The sequence below is a fragment of the Gallinula chloropus genome (genome assembly GCF_964237585.1).
Source record: "Gallinula chloropus genome assembly, chromosome: 2".
In the NCBI taxonomy this organism is placed as follows: Eukaryota; Metazoa; Chordata; class Aves; order Gruiformes; family Rallidae; genus Gallinula; species Gallinula chloropus.
Genome location: NC_140086.1, coordinates 127,011,244 through 127,033,503, shown reverse-complemented (window position 1 = coordinate 127,033,503; position 22,260 = coordinate 127,011,244). Strand labels below are relative to the sequence as shown.

The window sequence follows — 22,260 nt, the reverse complement described above, 5'->3', positions numbered from 1 at the left end:
TTTCTTGCTTTTGTTTTTGCTTTTAAAAGTTGGTGCCTTACTTTCTTCTGCTGGATATTATGATATAGCTCCCCAAAAGTACAATAAATTAACTCTAGCGATGGATGGCTTGCCAAAGACTCACTCATTTTCTGAAAGCATTTCTTCCTAACTGATTTGCTATTGTCCTTTAATTTTTCTGCTCTGAAGATTGCTTTTGTAGGCAAATTCAACATTGTGTGGCTTCAGTGATTATCGTACAGTTTATACTTAAGGATGGACCGAAGTCACTTGGGCTGTAGTCCTGGGCTTTATATATAGTCCATATAGTGCAGGTTTAACTGCTAGCAAATTAAGCAATTCATTGCATACCGTATCATATCCTTAATTATCTTACCTGATCCTTTAGCTGACTACATAATGGAAAAGAGGAAGAATATTGACAGCCACCTCTTGCCACTAACCTCTTGCTCCTTGGCTACTCACTCTTTATAAAATGAAGTGCCTTGAACTGCAGAAAATGAACACAACAGCTTGAATGTCTTTTCTAGCAGGCAGATCAGTAGTTGCTTTGTCAGGTAACAGGGACTTAGAAAGGTCCATGTAACACTTATTTTTCTATTCTATAGTTCACTGACATCATAGTGAAACCTAGAATCATTGCACTAGTAATTTAAGCAAGCTTCATGCCACCTTTTTAAAAAATACATGTTTTTTTTTAAAAATATGTCCACAAACATTGGCTCTGTGTGATTTAGTCTAGGTGATCCTGCTCTAGCAGGGGTATTGGGCTAGATGATCTTTTGAGGTCCCTTCCAATACCTAACGTTCTGTGATTCTGTGATGATTAGTTGCCAGTGTAATGGATTTAATGGTTTATTGATATTAAAAGAAAAAAACATATTATTTTGGCTGGTTTGAGTGCAAATTTCTGCTGTACTTTCCATGTACTTCTGTTAGGTAGTTCAGTTTCCAAAACACTTTTTGATCTGCAGCTGAGCTTTGTATGCTTAATTTAAGAACCCTTTGACATTGAAATATGAGTAATTTGGTGCTGCAAACCCTGTAATAGGGTCACTATTAGCATCACAAATGTTCCAAACTAGCACACACAACAGGTAATAGGTATCCAGGTAATAACTATTAGAAATTTTAGGAGAACTGTGGTATTAACTAGCCTGTCTCAGCAGAGTGGTATAGCCATGGGGTCTATTTCTATGAAAAGTTATTTTTTCTCAGGAATAAAATAAAGCCAAAAATTTCAGTGGGGAATATCTGACTTTTCATCCAACACCCACCAGCACTGCAGTGTCAATTTTCTGCTGGTCTGGGGAAATAAATCAGTACATTTCTGTGGAAAGCAAACTTTCTGAGAAAATCAGAAACTACAGAAGTTCTGGTTTTTCAAAGGTTCCTCCCTATCTCCAAATTTAGTAAAATAGTTTAAATGATGCCACACCCACACTGTTATTAATATTGGCGTGGGTTATTTAGAGATCGGAGACAGACTCTGTGGTGTCTATTGGATAATGCAGATAAAATGTGCTTTTTTTCTGGCTTAATACCTTTTCTGATAACTTAGTGTTTTTCCTGATACTTTCCTGTGCTCTGAAAGCACAACAAATGTTTTTGCCTAGTCTATGCATGTATAAGGCTGATTCATGTGGCTGGGATTTCTCTGAGAAGCAGATGTGAGGAATGGGAAACACTGCTGATGAGAACTGTTGCCCGCAGGGATGGGATGTACATATTCTGGGGATAAAGGAGTGGCTACGCTGCTTCCTTAAAAGGGAAAATGTATCCTAAAGTGATTTTCACAAGCTGTCACCCTGAAAGGAGTCATGCCTCATTTAGGAAATAGATCTTTAAAACCGAGGAAAGTGGGGGAAAGAATATACCTTGGGCTTTACAGAGCACTAAAGAAGCTGGAACACGGCTGAGAGACTGAATGTTGCTTTGAAGAGCCTGGGGCTGTTTGTCACCGGTGGAACTTTTCTGGAGGCTGAAACAAATCTTTCTCCCAGGAAAATGTACTGCTACAAATGTGGTGCTATTTAGTTAGCAAAGCTTTGAGAATTGGGAAGACCTTTCTCTTTTCCAAGTTGCACATTGACGTGGTGCGTGTTTGAGAGACAGTTAATTGCACTCGCGTCATGCTCTGGGTGTAGCTTCTCTGCAGAGTGCAGTGGGAAAGGGTGGTACCTGTTTCTTGAAAAACCAACAAGCTTAAGAACATTGGGATTTAAAAAAAAAATAGATGCTTCTTTTGACTGAGACGTATGTTGAAATGTGGAAGCCTAGTCATGGATTGGACATTATATAGTTGGTCTTGTACATCCATGGGAGGCATTTTGTATGTTAGGAGAATTTTAGCCATGCTGGCCCACTTGCTATTGCAGAAGGAGCAGGCAGTGGTGTTCCCATACATGGACTCCATCACTGCCTGCACAACACCACAGAAGCACCAGGGGCATGCACGCTTACCTGACTGCTTTGGTGTCTTTAAAAATATGTCCACAGAGGACTTAGTCTGACTTTCCACAAGGTGTTTTCCAAAGTGCAGGTTCTGATATTCTTGGTGCTTATTTTCCAGAACAATCCCTCCCCCCCTTTGCCCTCCCCCCCCCACTAGAAGGGTAAAGCTATTCTGCAGGACAAATTGCATACATGTTGGGAGGGAGATAATACATTCAAGGGCTTATAAACAACACAGTATTACTGAGGTGAGTGCTTTCCACCTTTCTGGTTTGGGTTTTTTTGGTTTTGTTTTTATTTTTAATATTAACAAGCAACTAGTTGATTTATATTCCAAATCACAATTTATCCTGCCTGGACTTTATTTTCTGTCTAACATGGCAGCGTGGGTCATGTTTTTCAGTTGCTGCCCATTTTGTGTTATGAGCTTTCCAAAGCACACTGTAAGATAAGCCATTTATATTAAAACCAAAGCAAGAATCCCACGTGCCTACACGTGCTTATAAAATACACCAAAAAAAGGAAAGTTGTGAGCAAATGATAGTTGCCCCTGAAACAACAGGCAAACCAGCCAGCTGTGAAGGAAACTAACATGATGTACTAAAGCAGAAACACAATATAATGGGGAAATGCGGTTCTTTGTTCAGATCCGTTTCCTATTAACACTTATAATGTTATGCTTGTGCATGCCATCCCCTGAGGACCACTTGGTCAGCCTTAAATGAATAACAGTGGAATATGTAAAAACTGCTAGATGCATAAAACTTCTGTACCCCCCTCATCTGTTGTGTGTATGTGTTCCTTTTAAAGGAAATCTGAGCTATTTATTGCATGGAAGTTTGAGTTAAAATGCTGTTGTGTTGCCAGGGGCCAACCACTAACAGTGGTTTTAAAAGGTGAGAGCAGAGTGAGATTAGGGCAATTTGAGCATGATACTTAAGGTCTCTCTGGCTTTTAGTGAAGGAGAAAACTTTTTAGTATCAAAGGAAGAGAAACAGGCTTCGTAATGCCACTTGGCTGGGCTGACAGCAGTCAGCAGTTTCTGTGAGGGGCTGCAAATTTGATGCCCTATTGAAGTCATCTGTTTCTTTGCTCTGTAGTGTACCGAAGCAGATGCTGGTCAGGTGTGTGATGGAAGTTCACAGGGAAGGTTGCTGTGGAGCACTCTTTCCTGCTGATTCAAAGCTGAGGTGGAAGATTTAAAATAACAGTCCATATGTCAGATCTTATATCTTTTGCCTAATTTGGCTATAGTTGTTAAAACCAGAGGAGCAAACATTTCTTGTTTACGAAAATATGTTCAGTTTAGGGAGTGTGGGCATGCACACAGAAACGAGATAATGTGGATCAATACAGGAAGAGTTGTTCCAGTGACTACTTTAGGCACAGAACTTCCCCCATCACCAATGCTGCTTGATCCAGAACAGTGGTCTTCCCTGAAGGGCTCTCTGATGAGCACAAGAGGATATAATATAGAATCATAGAAGCATACAATGTGTTAGGTTGGAAGGGACCTTTAGACGTCATCTGGTCCAACCACCCTGCAGTAAGCAGGGATATCTTCACAAGATCAGGTTGCTCAGAGTCCCATTAAGCCTGACCTTAAATGTCTACAGGGATGAGGCCTCCACTATGTCTCTGGGCAACCTATTACAGTGATCCACCATCCTCATATTGAGGAACATTTTACCAATATCCATTCTAAATCTCCCCTTTTCGAGTTTAAAACCATTACCCCTTGTCCTACTGCTACATGCCCTCATGAACAGTTCTTCCCCAGCCTCATGGCCTGGATGTAAATTGTTATTAAAAAGAGAGGATTAATCTGTGTTGGACAGCTGCATGGCTTACTTAAAACAATAATTGCTGGCCTTCCTCCTAGGGAAGAAATGAATTCATAATATATTCAAATAATAAAATCTAATTTTGCTGTTCAGTCCTATCCTAATGAGGGAGGGAGTTGGGAGAGGAAGCCAGGTATTAAAACTACAAACCCTTTTAAGTGTAACAAAATGGGGATCTCAGAGTCTATAAGGGCAAAAGAAATGCATTTTGTGTCTCGGCTTGTTAGCCACCTTATTTATATCCCTCCCAAAAGCACAGCTTCAATATGGCTGTAATTAAGCAGAACTACTCCCCTAAAACTCTCTCACCACAAGACAGTCTCTCAATGTCTCCCTGTGCAATATTTCTGAACACTCATCATGTCCATTTCTCCACCCTGAGGTCTGACTAGTTGAGACTGATGAAGTCTGAACACAGACTTCGAGGGATTTCTAATGGGATAATCAGGAGGTGGGTGTTGAGCTTCAGAACATAAGTCATTTCCAGGCTTCAGTGTTTGTTTTAAATCCTAAAGGGCACCTTAGGATTCCTAAAAGATTAGCGAACAGGGCCTCCCAAATCTGCGCTAATGCTCTTTTTTTGACAAAATTGACAGCACAGTCAAGAACCTGTCAGGTAAGGGAGATAAATACAACGAAGAGCAAACAGTGGGAGAAAAGAGAACTTGTGTGATAACATATTCTCCCTGGATGTCATAGACCATGTGCAAATAATGAGCACACTGAAAGAAAGGCAGAACCTGGTTAAGTATTGTGTCAGGAGAGCCTGTGATCTCAGGCTATTAAATACTACAGCACTCTTTCAGAGCATCATAATTCAAAAGGAAGGTGACAGTGTGGTAACCGTGAGCTGCCACCTAGCATCGGGCTGGATGGGGGTGGTGGTGGTGTGCAAGATCAGAGCCGGCTTTGGGATGAAAGGAGGTTATCTTATTTTCATAAGGAAGATCGCTCAAATACCTGCTTTGACCTCTTGCGTCGGAGCATGAATTTCAATGAAGGGATAAATGGTGACATCTCACCCGTTAGCTAGTTTTTGAGGATCGGGTTGTGTTATATTAAATCATGCTTGGAAATCTCTGGTTAATACATTTAGAGAAACAGCTCTCAGGAACATCTACCTCCCTTCCTTCCTCCTTAAAACAGTAATGAATCCAAATTGCTAATAAAACATAAGAGCTCAAAGATGTTGTACACAGACCATGTTTCTGGGCTGGGTATTTTTTTAATGTCAATTTTCCCACAGCTGTTAAAATGTTACAGTCATTAAGGTATCAAATCTGTCTAGCCAAGAAGAGGGGAGACTTTTCTTTCTTTAGGCTCTTGAATTGTTTGAATATTTTGCTTAGAAGGGCTCCATTCTTTGTTTCTTTCTGTGGAGAAAGTAAAGCTTGTAATCTGTCTGTACTGTAAATCTCAGTTAAGAGCCATTCATTGAAGAATAAACTATGCCTTCTCCTGTGAGGCTATTTTTCTAACAAATCTGATTACGTGCCTGCAAACTAACAAAGGCAATTAGCAAATACATGTTGGCCTATCTACATTTTGAAACTGTTTTCCTAAATCATAGGAAAAACCCATCCTAGGTTTTATAAGAAATTGAATTTACTGACATTCAGGGTTTTTTTTTTCTGTTTTGACACAGGTTGCCAAGCAAAACCAGAGGGGCTGTATTGTAGTTCTGAATTAGAAAAGGAATTGTGGAAGGGATCAGGAATATTTTGCAGTATATATATTTACTGCAGGAAATGAGGGCCGTTCCTCCCGAGCGTGGGGAGCAATCAAAGGACCAAGGGCGGTTTCCCCTCTGCAGCCCCAGACCCCTGTACTCGACATCACAACTCAAAAGCATGTTTTTTCTCAGGGCCACGTGCCAGCACTGCTCAGGCTGTGTTAAACCTTTCTCCTTCTTATATTTGTATTTTGCCTCTTCATCTCTCTCCAGCCTGACAGTGATCTACCCACACAGCCTTCCCCAAAAAATAGCTTGGCAACAACCTCTTCCACCAGGCCATCCAAATTACTGAGCACTTTGTAATTCTTTGGTTTTTTTCTCAAAAGAGAGAGAAAAAAAAAGAGAAGGAAGCTTTCGAGGATATATGAGCTGGACTTTAGCAGTGTGTTCTATGTGACTGTGTTCATCCTTAGATTTTTTAATGCAGGGTGGAAGAGGGACTATCAGCCAAAAGGGTTATCAGTTAATACCAGCACTGTAACTTTTGCCCCAGGGGGGGAAGACCTAAACAGCCCTGAACTCAGTGGCTAAACAGGTACCCAACTGATGATGAAGCCTTCGGGAAAAATTGGTGTGTTTGTTGAGATCATACTTACGCTTCAGGGAATGTCTTCCTTTTTCCCTTTTTCCCTATTTTCCCCCCTTTCTTCTTTAAGTAAAAAATGATCTGACACTTCTACAGGCTTTAGTAGATTCTTCATCGTTCATGGCATTTCTTGTTGACTCAGATGTGAAACTCAGCTCTTCCCTGTGACTTTTCAAGGAAAGAATGGCAGAAAGCTCTGGTTATGTCTATATAAAAGAATAACAAGAACACAAGACTCATATTGCATTAAAGTTAAGAATGTAATTTTTGCTGTCATCCCCCTAATATCATGGCACGGTTTTAAAGCTACCAAATGTGATGTGTTTGGGGATTTTTTTTTTTTGATGGGGTGGAAGTATTATTATTTTAAACTTAATATAAATAGGAAGAAATCTGTAATGCCAAAGCTATAAATCTTTTGCTTTCATAAAAATTATGGAATCATTGAGCTATATGGCTGGAGGGGACTTCAAATGTTCATCCAATCCTCTGCCCAAAGTAGGATTAAGTAACATCTACATCATTTCTGACAGAAATATCTCTAATGTGTTTTTGACAACCTCCAGAAATGCAGAGCACACATCCTATTGCTGTGCTTAACCATATTCACTTTGAGACAAGTTTTCCTTTCAGTCTAACTTGAACCCACCTTGATGCAAATTTAAGTTCGTTTTCTTTTTTGTTCTACTCAGTTTCAATAGGGAGAAAGACATTATTTCTTCTTTCTTTCTGTCTTCAGCAGCCTCTTGTGTATTTGAAAATGTATTATGTCCACCCTCTGTCTTGTCTCTTGTAGGCTAACTAACTTTCTCAATCTGTGCTTAGTCCTCTTCTAGACTTCAAAGTGTTTCTTTAGCTGTCCAAATGTTTCTCTCTGACTGGGCCACCTTCAGCTAGGGATACTACCTAACACGGATTTGGTACTTTGGATGGGATCTAGGAAGGGGAAGGATTTGCACACCTAACTGTGTAAGCATCATGTTTAAAAAATTTGCTTGGTGTTGGTGAGGACCGAGACGACCAGCAGCGCTTACAGATGGCTCTTATTTGAAACAAAATGTTTGCAACTGAAAAAGCTAGAAATAAATTCTTTCAACTTCTCCAAACTAAAAGAGCTCTGCAGAGAGAGAACTGCTCAGCAGCAATGACTTCTTTGTTTTTAATTGCAGAATCCATAGCTTCACTAATAAATCATGACAGTGTGACAAATGACCAGTCTCAGCTGGGGGATCCTGCCTGAAATCCCATTTGGTTAATTGTGTTGCACCTACCAACGTTTCCCTTGGAGTGGTTGGTTCAGTGCTGACTCCAGGGGAAGTGTGCCACCTACTGAATCACCAGCTCTGTTTCCTGAAGCACCCTGGGATTTCCTTGGAGAGCTCCCAAATGCATTTGGCCAAGACCAACCCTGTTTAGCTTATGAGAGCAGACCAGATCACAGCCTGAGGCTGTTATGGCTGCTAGCCATATTACTCATTGGGGATGTTTAGTCATGTATCTCTATGAAGGGAGACCATATTGCATTAAATGTCTCAAGTTAGCTCTGCGTATATTCTTTGTAAATTGCTTTGTGACCCTTTCTGAGTGGAAAGAGCTGCATATGTATAAAATATTAAGACTTAATGGGGTGTATATAACACGTATGGATACTTTCAGGTAATTTTTATAATAATCTTTCATGTTATAGGCATATGATTGAAAATGTAATAAAACAGACCAGGAAGACAGCCTGTTTTAAGTACTGCTGGTTTAGTACTGATTTCACTGTTGAAAGTCTACCTTTGATATTTAAATATTGGTAAATCTTCACCAACGCGGTGGTTTAAATCTAATAATAGTGAGTACTAAGATCAACACTATCCAGCTAACATTAACTGGAATACAATTGCACTTGACTGCAATAAGTCCTTATTGATATTTTATTGTTAATAAATTTACAAATGGTAGGTGCTTTTGCATAACATGCCTCATATTCTCATTCTAGGTAAGACCTACCTCCAGTAGGTAGCTTACAGTGGTATTGTGTAAGTCTCCCAATATTAGGAGGGGTTATAATCTGAAGAGAGCGGTTGCTGGATACTGTATAATGTATTCACTCACTCTCTCTAATTTTTGTAGTGGATAAGATCTAGGCAAAACAGAAGTTGTTAGCTGAGTATCCTTACTGTAGGCTGGACTAATATAGTTGGTCTGCTTTCAAAAGTACAAATAAACCCTAAACTACCACAGACTGACATATTTTTAACCTCCATACAAATTACTAAAACTGATCATCATCTTTTTCTCTTTTTTTTTCTTTTTTTTTTCTTTTCTTTTGAAGGTAATAGTATATGCCTGGGACCTCGTCTTTCTAAATGGTCTCTGATCCTGGCATTAATACCCGTTATGACTTCCCGGTCTGAAGTCTTTGCCTCATTGTACCCGTGGTTTGAGTGTATACAGCAGGAATTGAAAATAAAAAAGCATTAAAGAACTGCTGGCACCTTGTGGTAAATGTTTGAAAAAACATTTTTAGCAACCGTTTAGGCTGTAAAACATGAATTCTGAATTTTCCCAGTCATTAAGACTATTCTGATGCAAAAAGTTTCTTTACCATTTTATTCTATTTATATCCCTTCTATCAGACTTTATTCTATCAGTCCATTTTATACCTGTTGCCTACAATGTTACCTGGCAAATACTAAAAATATGTTTTTTAAAGCAGTTTATAAAGCTACAGTGTTTCCAAAATTTTTTTTGCAAGACTACTGAACAAGAGACAAGGCTACTGAGCAAGAGCAAATTCGTATGAAGCTCAATGAAAATATGATAACTCACATGGTCCCCTTTGCTGGTTTTCCTGCTTGCTAAATCCATGCAGGCTTAGGAGTGTAATGGTATAGATTTCTACATCTGAGGCAGATGTGCAGGAGGTGACTGGTGTTGGATTAGAAAAAAGAAGAGTAGTGGTTTGGTGAACAGAGTTGGTAGGTTTTGCTCTGGAAAATGAGGAATGAGACTTCAAGGGGCTGGTATTTTTATTGCAAGAGAAGAGATGGGGTTTAAGGGAACAGAAAGACTAGGGAGGTCACAGATGTATCCTGGAGTAGGCTGAGTAAGTGAGAACAGGAAGAATAAAATTGGTATCATAGACTAGAAGAGCCAACAGATTAGATCAAATGTATGTGTGAAGAAGACAAAACAGAAAGCTCTTACATGAAAACATTTCTTGTGAACGAGCTGAGCTGAGGTGCAGACGGTGTATCAGGCTGTCTCTCATCTGTGCCTCTTTCTAAATTCACTAGCACTCTGCACTTTACAGACCTTTTTCTTAGCCCCTATTCATTATTTTATGAAAGCCAGGTTAGCGTAAATGAAAAATAGAGTTGTTTTTCCTAGGTGCATGATCTAATGCTTAGCAAGATAACTTATGGAAAATATAATTGGCGTAAACAAAAGAAAACTCTCAAGCAAAATCTAATTTTTAACAATGCACTCTAAGGCTTTTTTTTTTTTTTTTTTGGTGGACTGTTTTCATGGCAAAGTTCAACTCTCAGTTCCCAGGGTTTTTGACTCAACGACTCTTTACACTTTTCGCTGTCCTTATAAAAGACAGACAAAATGGTTTAAGGAAATATTTTTTCAAATATTCATTATCTGGCAAAGACCCGGCCTGCAGTATTTCAGCCTAAAAAGGGAAAGTTTTGGAAAGTTTTAAAAGTATCTAAAAAAGGGAGATAGAATGAAAATGAAGATACAACTGTAAATATGTTTTTATGTCATTCATCCTGCAATACTCCTTTACATCAGCTTTGTCTTTTTACATAGTCACATTAAAAAATATATATAATGTTTTCTACACAATAATATCTTTTATCTAGGTGTGTGAGTGATATATGTCCCTATATATGTGTATTATGAGCACAGCAGTGAGGCAGGTGAAATCACATCAGTCACAGCCCAGAATTACTTCTGCGTTTGCTTTGTGTTTTCCTGATTAGCTCCTGTTAGACTAAATATCTTTAAGATTAGTTGCAAGTATTTGGAGAATCACAGAATCACTAAGGTTGGAAAAGATCTCTAAGATCACCAAGTCCAACCCATTGCCACGGTGCCCAGTAAACCATGTCCTGACGTGCCGTGTCTACACATTTTTTGAACACCTTCAGGGCTGGTGACTCCATTTCCCTAGGCAGCCTAGTTCCAATGCTTGACAACTCTTTCAGTAAAGAAATGTTTTGTAATATGCAGTCTATTTAATCTCTTTTTTATTTGGGCATGCTGAAAATTCTGACCAACTGAGGAATCAGATACAACTGAATATAGAGAGTTCATGAACTGTCCTCCAAAATATAGAGGAACAAGAATTGTATAAGCTGGTTAAGATTTAGATGATGACTGTGATGGCTGTCCATCCTCATGTCTCCTTAAGCTGGAGGCACAGGGACAACCAAAGTGAAATTAAAACATAGCAAAGTGAAAACATACTAAGCAACCAATAAAAATAATAACATTCATGATAATCAGGCAACCCTACTGTAGCTTGTGCTCTGAACCTTGCCAAATTTGGGGCTGCTGGCAGGCCACCAAGAATAGCAAATACAACAGACAAGGGCCCCTCATCTGAAAAAGCCTTGCTGCAGTCCCCGGAGAGCTTTGCCCTATGAACTGACGGCAAGAGCATCCCAGCCAGTCTGAACAGACAGCGTGGAAGTACACCATGAGGTTGCTGTGAAGGGAGATTAAGCCAAATCTGTGTTTTGTGTGAATTGAGATTAAATGAAGGGACTCAGTTGTTATTTAGTAAAAACAGTTTCCTAGGTTACCTTGGAGTAATTTTTACTGTGTTGGTATGATGTAATTGGCTGGTTAAACATTTAGAGCTAGTAAAACTTGTGTATAATTTTTTTTTAAAAGGATGTGCCTAATCACTTTCATTTTGCACTCACTTAGCTCAATATTAATAGTTTGCATTGGCTGAGGATTTACAAACAGGCTTAGGAGTGTAATGGTCTAGATTTCTACATCTGATGGCCTGAAAGTTAGGAGGAGTGAGGAGTTTTGTCAGACTCCTAGATCTTTCCTCCCACACATGCTGGCCACCAGATAAATCATGTGTATGAGTTTAGAGTGGAGTCGGTGCTGGATGTTAAGCAACACCCAGAAGTGAAGTTCTTGAAATAATTTCCTGTGAAAGCAACAGTAGACAGATTTGTAATCATAGATCACGGCATTAATCAAGTAAACAAACCATCCATTTTTTTCCTGTGGCATTCCTGAAATCCCTTTTAGGAACACTGAAAATTCTACATAATGACACTGCCTAATAACGAGCGCAATCAGAGCAGAACGGCACGCAGCGACACAGGGGGCTTCTCATGCCTGTGGGCCACAGATGCAAAATTCCTCTGATAAAATTGCTGAGTGTCAGCAGACCTCTGAAATATTGCTTAAATATTTCAGTAGCATTAATACTACTTACCCCCCCTCCCTTGTAATTAAAACATTCCCCTCTCTGAAATTGTCCAAAAGGTTGCTTATCCCAATATTTCAGGCAGGGTGAATCTGTAAATAGGGGGAAACTTTGTCCTGCACTCCCACTCATGCTGTCAAATTCCCACTCAGCAAAAGCTGCTGACAGCTGCAGGCTGCTCAACAGCTACAGTTAATGTGGGGGAATCTGCTCAAGGAAATAGGGCAGGTAGGTTTCATTCAGCACGCTTAAAACTGGGGTTTTCTGGAGGGAAAAGAACTGGGTGGTATTTGAAAAGGAAGGTGTCAGGTTCTGAGGAGGCTGCTGGTGGAGCTACACAATGTTCAGTACAGTCCCGACTGTGTTCAGCATTTTCATCAATGACAGTAATGCTAGTGTAACAAGTACTGCTGGTGACGCAGGGTTTGGAGACGTTGGCAATACAGAGAAGGGCCTGGATGTCATACAAAAAATAAATGAAAAAGAAAAACCAACGCAAAAAAAAGCCCTGGATGAGCTTTGAGTATTGAAGTAATGACAATGGAATGAAATTCAATATTAAAAAATGCAATGCTGTGCCCGGGGGGACTAATAAAAATTTCTAGAAGAAGAAGCTGGGAACTCATCATCTGGTAACTGCTGTGTAGGAGGAGGGCTCATGGATAGTGGTAAGTGGTCATGGAGTGGCAGGAAGTTTCTGTGGTGCTCTGCTCATTTCCTAGGTACCTCTTAAATAAGGATGCATCAGGAAGATGGCTTTCCAGAGGCACTGGGAACTATTAGACTGGCACAGTGGACTGATCTGGGGCTAACATGCTAGGGAGGGCGAGGGGGGAGGCTGGTTTCAAAGGGTCTTGAAAATGAAAGTAACTTCAGGAGGAAAGGGATTAAGGGACACACAGAGGGGGTTGGCATGTTCAATGCAAAGGGTTGGGAAAAAGCCTTTGCAGTAGAAGTCTGGACAGATATGAAAGAGGTAAAATTGCATTGGTAAAAGCCAGAGAAAACGATGTCGCAACTATTGACGTGCAGAGTGGCGAGACATATGTTCCAGTTATGAAGCAATTACAAGAATATATAAGCCCTGAAGTGGTTTCAAGCTGAATTCAGATTGGCATCTCCATGCAGTACAATTAACGCACAAAAGCTTGAACACCAGGGTCAAACACAGTAGAAGAGAAATTAAATTCACACTGCTTGGAAGGAGAAAACAAAGGGAAAGTTTTGGAGACACAAGAGAGAATCAGTAAAGACTCAGGGTTTGGGAGATTAAAAACCAAAGGGGCACATCCCAGTTAAGCAGAGAAACTGATCCAGGTGCTGCTGCTTTTGTATCAAAACTCCTCAACTATATTCACAAGTGTCTACTGACGTTAGAGAGACTTGGGCTGTACGTGAATTCCGCAGGTTCTCCGATGAGTTAGTCATCATTGTTTTAATTTGTTTATCCTGTTTCCATAATAATTTTTTTCATTTAAACAACTTAACAGCCTAGTTTGTTGGGGTTTTTAAAATTGAGCTGACTGTGGTTCATTTTTCAACAGAAAATTAATCTTCTGTCCTTATGTGAAAGTCACCAGGGATGCCAGAATGCCAGTGAGATTTTTCCAATGCAGAATTCACAGAAGTGCCTCACTGACATGGACTGTGGTCACTATGGACAAACAAAACCATTTGGGTTTTCACAGGGGCAGGAACAGACTAGTGTGAGAGGGTATCCAAGCAGACGACTGTTTCATGTATAAATCTGGTAGGCACAGTTTGTGTGGAGTATGTACTTACCCACTGGGTATACTGATGTACATGCATGTTTTCTAGCTGGATTTTTTTTTTTAATTTTGGGTTTGTTCTTTTGGTTTGTGTGTTGGGTTTTCTTTTTTCTTTTCTTTTTAATGCAATACTAGAAAAACTCCATGATTCATTAAAACCAGTGTTAAAAGTAAAGCAGCATCCTGCCCCAGAGAATGTGGAAGTTAAGAGAGAATTTCTCTTTCATTTATCATTACAGCAAAACTGGTGGTGTGACTCTGATGTCAGTAAAATGCAGATGCTTTCCTTTCAGAGTCCTGAAAGGATTTGTGTGAGTGTCTGTGAGAGATCTGTTTGTTTTTAATATGTTTAGAGATAATAGATAGCCATACTTTTCCAGAAGAAAAGTATTGGAGGACTAAACATAGTATGTAAATCCTAAAAATGTAAGTAAGTGGGTACAGATGGACCTCGCTTGATTTCAGATATGAGTCTGTGACTGGAGAAGTTACTATGAAAGAAACTGAACTAGGATTTCCTGTTTAACTCCCATTACAAAAAAAAAAAAAAAAAAAAAAAAGAAAAATTCAATAGTTTTCCCTTTTAAAATAAGATTCCTAATCGTGTAACAGCTTTATGTCATCAACAATAGAGTTTTAATTCTTATGGCTGACTTGTTATGCTGAAAACTTTGTATTACCTTCTGTTTCAATGGGAGTTACTGCAAATTAGAGAATTGCAGGCTGGCCCTTAGCTGCGTCTGCATTTCAGTCTCTCTGATGGAGACTCTTTGGTTTTAAGAAACCTTACTGAAAAATTCTAATCTGTACTTAAAGAGGCTGGCACTTAGACGTCGAGGTGCTGTAACTTTAAGGTGATATCAGTATAATTCAGATCCTTGGATACAGCCAAGTTAAAAATGGTACCCCTTAGATAATGAATTCTCGTCATCCTAGTAGTGATTGAACCTTGTTAATGATTGAATGGTGTAAACTCTGTGCCTGAGGATGAGCCTGGACCAGCAGAATAACCTGGCTACCCATAATTCAGGGGTAAACTCAAGTGAATTTGTGCAGCAAGAGTCCAGCAAACATTTCCTAGTGGTCAGTGTCAGTTACAGCTGTTTGTTTTCATGGAGGAAATGTATTATCAACTGGATTACTAGCCAAGGAAGACATAGCTTTAAAAACAAGTGATGGTTATGTTTTTATCAGGTAGCACTGTAAACCTATGCTGCTGTAATGAGGGTGATCTGAGTCCCAGTGTTCTTTTCCAACTGGAACCGAGTCCCAGAGTTCTGCCTATTTTTTTAAGCTTCATTAGAATATTAATTAATGCTGAAAAATAAAGATGAGGGCTAACAAAAATGTATGAAGAAGACCGTTTAGGAGAAGACTAAAATTTGTTTCAGTGCTAATTCATACTATTGAGTGCTTACCATACTGTGCTCTGCAGCACATATGTAATTACAGCATATGAGTGTGCTCTTTTAACACAGATTTTGTAATCACATCTTACTTTTCTGTCTGTTAGAAACACAATGGGGAAAGAACATAAAAACCAGATCCTTTTCCCTGTTATAAGAGTTATGATGTATGTGATACAAGTTTTCAGCTATAAACAGATAAAGCCTGCAGAGTTTCACCTTAAAGATTAAGATTTCTGAGATTTGGGGTCAATATGTTTAGGGTACAGATGGCAAAGCTTCTTCAAGCAACTCTAAAAAAAAAGCAGTGGCTCCACTTTTCAACCGACACATGCTAATTATCCATTAGAGGAATTAGAATCACACTGGAGGAAAGGAACCTCCTGTTCATTATGCATGAACATTAAAGATTACATGACATTTTTTTAAGTAATTGCAGCTATTTACTTCTGTCCTTAGTCAACATCTCCCCTCTGCACTCCTGTACCGCTTGCTGGCTGGCTGCCATCTCCCGTATCAAGGGTAATTGCACTGCAGGACTTTTTATGGCTGGCCTGCAAGGTGCTTTGGGATCTTTCAGGGTGAAAGGTTCTGCAGAAATGTAAAGCATTATTTATTATTTTGCATGAATTGCTGCATTATTTGTCTTAGGTATTTGTGGTTTACAGCTGTAATAAAATAGCTGGCTACTCGGACCGGATGACTCAGTGATATGTAATTGGATACAGAGCTCTTCACTTCCAGGTCAGCCGCTCATCACTGGCCCTCAGCTATTTGGCGAGTGTATAATCAGCAGGCAATTCCATTTCCTAGCAGTTGAGTGTCCCCAGCACAAAAACATGATCCCAAGTGTCATTAATGTGCTTAGGACTGTCACCAGGGAAGGGTTTCTTATCTTGAGATCGTTCTTGAAGATTTGTCTTAAGGTTCATTGCCAAAATGTTGTGGGGATGTCTCCTGGTGCACGTTGCACGTCTGTGTGGATTGCCACAGGACACCTGTCTCCAGAGCTGTTGAACCCAAACTCTTGCTAGTTCTTTTTCCTTAGATATTTCCAGTGGTGTGTTTCCAACTTAGCAGCATGTTTGTACATATGACTGTGAGAGGGAAATCTTTGTTCCAGGATTCATTTCAATGTAGTCCAATCCAGTTTCTTAGAGTACTTATGTACAAGAAATCCGGGGCAGTTCTCATGAAGGATTTTTCCTGATATTCTATTTCATAACAATTTGGAGAGCTCATAGAAAAAACCACCTCTACCTCTGATGCAGCACAATGCTGAGCTCTTTGACCCGAGTCTCTCTTACAGGACAACGTTTTTTTATCCCAAAGCATCCAAGTGACTTGGGAACATGAGTCCCTTTATCTCACAAGCAACTTGAAAAATCCACACGTGACTCTGCCTCACTTTAGTTCTGCTGGGATTGGTGGACCTATACATTCTTATGTCCTCGCTAGTGACAGCTGGTCTGCTCAGGCCTCACAGTCTCCCTGTGCAGGCACTTGTGCAGACAGTCCCTCTGTCCACTACAAAAACACGGGACACCCAAGTTGAACTGAACACTGAGTAACACCACATGGGTTTGCAGTGGTCTGTAACTGAAAAGGTTCACTGGAAGCAATTTGCAAAGAAATCCTTAGGAAACCACCTGGATGGTTATTTTAAATTAAAAAAGGAAGAGATGCCACTTTAAAAAAATAATTTTTAATACTGGGTTTAAGGTTCCATACATGTGATAGTCATTAAAGCTTATTTAACCCTGAAATTATCTGGCCTCTTTAATTCCACAGGGACCGTAAGGCTCTTGGGTTAGAAATGAAAAATAATGTCAGAATGAAAATGAGAATTTCCTGAGTATAGGACCATTATTACAGAATATTTTCTTAATCAAGCCTCTTTAAGGGCCAAGTAGCAGATTAAAAAATAATCAGGCTATACTGCTTTTATCCACAGATAGGGTCTTAGCTGATGCTTTGGGCCACTGATCGAAACAGGCACAAGTCAGCCTCAAAGGCCGTATGTGATACACTCACCTAAAATGCATGTAGCACTGATGATCTGTCCATTCACAATCCCAACTGCAGTACACCCAGTTCCTTGGTACAATGCGCTTTTGAGATAATCCCAGCAGCCTCTGACGTTTGGGCTCTCGAAATTCAGAGCTTTCTGGTCGTTCAGACTGGAAACTTTCAGCGGGAGCAGTGATTTTTGTCAAGTTTCTGTTACACTGAACATCTGTGGTGTGCCCCACCACCCTTTCCCCAAGGATGAAACATGCTGCAGGGAGGGTGTTGCAAGCATTCCTGAGCTAGACAGCTAAGCTGGAGTCATAACTGTGCTAGCCAGGGCGCTACTTTGAAAAAGGCTCCCATTAGAATTAAAACATCCCACAACTCTCATCACAACAGCCCTATTCTTGAGCGTGGCTGAACTTAGAAATTGAAGGATGGGGGTGGAGTGGGGGGAGAAAGAAAAGACAGACAAGTAAACAGATAAAGAGGGAGCTCTTGCATGCAAGTGGAATTTCCTCTGAGCACAGGACATTCTTTATCATTAACTGGTCTGTCACAGGAAGGAAAACGGGAAAACAGTGTTTCCTGTTAGGGGGAAGAAAAAATCAATAGGCCTTGCAAATACCTGCCTGGAAAGAAGCTTTTGTATTCTCACCAGCAAGTACAAATGCGTTTTTAACTCATTTGGAGCATGAGCTCTGTTTTAAAGCAGTTTGCTTCTGGAAATGAGACTTCAGTGTAAACACATCATGTAAAAATGATTGGCAGTTCAGGCTTCTTGGACCCTTCTTGTTTCTTTTCAGAAAATGCTCCAGCTCCTGTAAATATCTTCTATAAGACTGTTTTCAAGGCACACAAATTTTTCTGAGTTTGTGTCTATGAAGCTAATAATAATTAAAAGGGCCATTTGCCATACAAATGCAGTCACTGCCTGTAGTATTTTGATTAAGATGCTCACAGATGGACAATGGGTCTGCTTTTGAGGCTGCTTTTGCTTCTAGTAACCAAAGTTTTCTTCTGGAAAGAACAGAGTTGACGGGCAAGCACTTGAAGCCTTGGGAGAACAGTGAACTACGCTGCAGCACTTGCATTATCTTTTTTGATGCATTTTGCTCTGAATACAGCAGGGTGGTGGAAGCCTGGGTGTTTCATAGGAGAGAGAAGAGGGCAGTTCACTGAATGGCTGCGGGAATGGATGCACCAGCACAAGAAGCCTCAGGGTAACCTGGGTCCTTCAATGTAACCGTTTTCCTCTTTGGTGGCAAGTTCATTCCTTCCAGAGGTGGACTTGTGATTTTAGTTTGTGCCTCGATTGTGGCACCATTCCCCATCAGTTTGAAGCTGTTCTGAGCCGGGGATCTGTTGTTAGCCCATGGCAATGTTCATAGCAATGCCATTGGCATAACTAGATGAGCAGAAACGATGTAATCCAGCAGTGTAAATGTAAGAAAGCAAAATAAAAAGGAGAGAGGGAAGATGACCTCTTAGACATGCATGGAAAAGGGGTTGGAAGTCACTTTTTTTTCTTTAAATGTAGAGGGAGAAGTGGGTTGAGCTTAAAATGAAACTATCAGCAAGGCTGGAATTAAAAGAAAGGTTTAGGAATGATCTAACTTTTATTTTATTACATTACAGAAGACAAAAAATCAATAGCTGGTAATTCAGACATAAATGAGTTATACAGGCCATTGACACAATGGACCAAACTTTATAACAGCCACATCTGATGCTGTCAAGCCACTGGCTTCAGTGGCGCCAGTAATAATTATGGCCGATCACCTCTAATTCAGAGCTGCCTGGCTTGATAAAGGTGTCACTCTGAGTGGCTGCAGCATCAATATCAATTGAGGATGTCATCCAACAGGTCAGCCTGTTACAGAGAACTGTGTTTTTTTAATTGAATAGGGTAAACCCTTGGTTTTTCTCCTCTTCTTATTCTGTCTGTAAAAATCATGTCTACATTAAAGAAACATCCTTTCAATTCATGGCTGAAACTACTTGAATCCAAGACTGAACCACAACTGAGGCTAATGGTGTTGATGCATAGAAATATATTCAAAGGATAATTTACAGCCACAAGAGCATCCTCAGGAGGAGACTGGTACTTTACAGTAATCTCTGTTGCATTGTTACTTTGATCAAGTAATGAATCCATCTCCTCTCCCCCCCAACAAACCCTTTTGGTAAAATGCTCCTTGGCAATAGAAATTGTTTTTCCATAAACTCACATCATCATAAGGAATCAAACACATTGGCTTTGATGCTTTCCCATTGTTTTCTGAATTTGGGGGGATAGGTACTGTCTGAGTGTCAGAAAACTGAATTTCACTCTGAGAGATGGGGTGATGTGACTTTATAAAATACGCCAAAGTTCATCTACAGAGAAAGGAGTTCAGTGTTTCAGGTGTTTATGTCTCTGCAGTTTGACATTGAAACTGTTAGTCTGTGGATTGCCGAGGGATGATATGCGTGCTTAGACATTATTTGTTGTTATTGTTGTTGTTATTGTTATTGTTAGTGTTACTAATTAGGCTTTGCATTCTTTTGTGGAGCAACTGCTTTGTACCGTGTTTACTACACTTAATTTTGAGTGATGAAAAGTGAAAACAACTTCTGTGTGGGAGGACACGGGAGGCATTTCATCCACGGTTCCTGCAGGCATTTATTTAACATCAGGGGGACCTAAGAGGCTGCAACAGGATGCAGCCGAGAGCTTCGCACCACCATCGCTTGTGGCTGCGCACGCGAAAAATTATTGCAAGGTCCTCTTGGAAACACTCTCTGGCCTTAAAAAAAATTAAATAAAATAAAGAGCGAATGTCTGCCTTGGGAGGTAAGCGCCAGAAGGGCACTGCTTTACAGGCAGGGTGGGTGTAGCAGCAGCACCGCAGCTATCGAGCCGGCTCCTGAGCTGGCAGCGCTGTCCGGCTCGGGGCTTTTCGGGCACTTTTCGGTTCGCGGAGAAAGCAAGCGCCTCGCACCTGTACGTTTGCAGGCGTGCCGTGGAACCAGCCCCCTGTTTATCGCTCACAACCGCGGGGCTCGACTCCAGCCCCGCGGCGCTGAGGCGGAGAAACCCCGCTCCAGCGGTACGAGCGGCGAAAGCGGGCGCTCTTCATCCTCCCGCGCCCGCTCCTCGGCTCCCCCCGCTGCCCTCCTCGTCCCCGTCTCGATCTTCTTTCCCAGCAGCCCGGGCCGTGCTTTTGTGTAACGCCTTCTGTGATCAGCCCAGTCAATCATGTCAGCCCGGTGGCTGGGCTTTCCTGCGATCCGGCGGGCAGCTGCGCAGGCCCTTCAGAGGCGGCACTGTTTCTCTCTCTGTTTACTCGTTTCCAATGGCAATTGCACCACCGAGTCTCAGTACGTCTGGAACTTGGCCTGGGGCTGTTTTGGTTACATTGAAGTTTTTGCTTCAGCTCTGCCAGATTTAAATGGTGACTTCACCAGCACTGAGCTAAAAAGGAGAAAAGGGGAGGAGGGAGGTAGTGTAGGGAGCGGAGCAGAGTGAGCGAGGGAGAGGGCCAGAGCATTACATCATCATTTGGACGGGAATCAAATGGGAAGGATATGACTCACTCGGGCTAGTTAAGCTTTGGCTCAAGTTCTACATACACTCATTCCAGGGCTCTCATGTTCTGCACCTCAGCAGGGAATTCAGGCTCAGTGATGTCCATGAGGTTTGTTTTTAATTTTCTTTTCCTTTTCTGATTTCTCTATACTTTTTTCTCCCCCCTCGCCTTCCTCCTCCTCTCCTCCTCCCCTCCCTAGTCCCCCTTTCCCACTCTCTCTTCCACTTCGACAGAGTTTGTTTTCTGGTGCGCGTAACCTCGACTCTCAGCAGCAGAAGCGGGTTTCCGACCAAACCAAACCCAAACAAAGAGCACAGCAAACTTGACAGAAGTTTGGTGGTTTGTTGTGTTTTGGTTTTTTTTTTCTTTCCTCCCCCCATCATTGTGTTGCTCCTAATCGGAGGAGACAGGGAGAGAGTTAAAACGCAGGAACCAATCGCTTGGACGGTGATGTAATGCTGGAACTGCAGGGTTGTTAAGTAATGTGAGAGGAAGGGGGTCAGGGTTGCAAAGCATTTACCTGCTGTCAAGGGGCTTTAAGTTTATTATCAATTGCAGTGACTGTAACTGGCTTCAGACTGCACTCTCTAATTATTCACAGACTCCCCTTTTTTATCTTTTATTATTAAAAGTAAAACTATATTATGGTATTTAAAAAAATGTGATATTATCACAGCTGCAAATTATTTTCCACTGGGGTTTTTTTGATATTTTTTAAATGGTTTGAAACTGGGTGTCTCTTTCACAAAGAGCCTGGCAAAAGCAAAAAGAAAAGAGAAAGGCAAAAGCAAAAAGGGGTGGTTCAAGTGTAGCTGGTGAATTTGAAACTGTACGAAGAGAGTGGCTCAGCCTCTGCCTAGCAGAGTGAGTAAAAGCTCCTACTGTTGGGAATTCGCTGTAGAAAATAAAGTATTTAAGGGAGCCAGTGTGCAGCGCTCATCCTGCGGAGCCTTGGCGTTTCGTCCCTAACACTTGTCAGAAGCGTTTGGAGCCTTAGATTGCCCTGGGCTCGTTGCTTGTTTGATGGGCTGCTCTCTCACTGTCGCTGGGACCACTGAGGTCCTGACCCCGCATGGCAGATCCCTTCTTGTCATGGCTCAGGTTGGGAGTTGGAGCATCTGCCCACGTGGGTTTCCTTTGCAGGACAGAGTACTGTGCTTGTCTTACTAAATCCATCTGTCTCCTCACGGAACTTTTAGTCTTTTTTTTCCACCCACCTGACAGCCTCTAAATCGGGAGGGAGGGAAAAAGGTACCTTTTCCCCAAATTCGCTATTAGTACATTACTCTCAGGGTGGACCATGCGGAGTTTAACACTGACTGAGCCCCTGCTCAGATGCTGCTTGTGTTTAGATGTTGGATGAATGTGAGTTACCAGGTGTGTGTTGGTGTCCTCAGGATACCCATTCTTCTCAGGGGAGTTCTGCATCAGG

The 22,260-nt window shown here is 41.1% G+C and overlaps 1 protein-coding gene across 2 annotated transcripts in view; it reads left to right on the top strand.

Moving 5' to 3' along the window:
• Positions 1 to 22,260, top strand: part of CREB5 (cAMP responsive element binding protein 5) — a gene marked incomplete at its 5' end in the record, with an annotated part of 249,996 nt that overhangs the window by 132,951 nt on the left and 94,785 nt on the right. Inside the window, one exon of one of the 2 annotated variants that reach the window (XM_084280316.1) lies at positions 20,890 to 20,936. The exons of the other annotated variant lie outside the window; for it this stretch is intronic. Within the exon in view, the coding sequence (XP_084136442.1) occupies positions 20,890 to 20,936 (47 nt within the window). Of the gene's footprint in view, positions 1 to 20,889; positions 20,937 to 22,260 lie in introns of those variants that run through there. 2 annotated transcript variants of the gene reach the window in all.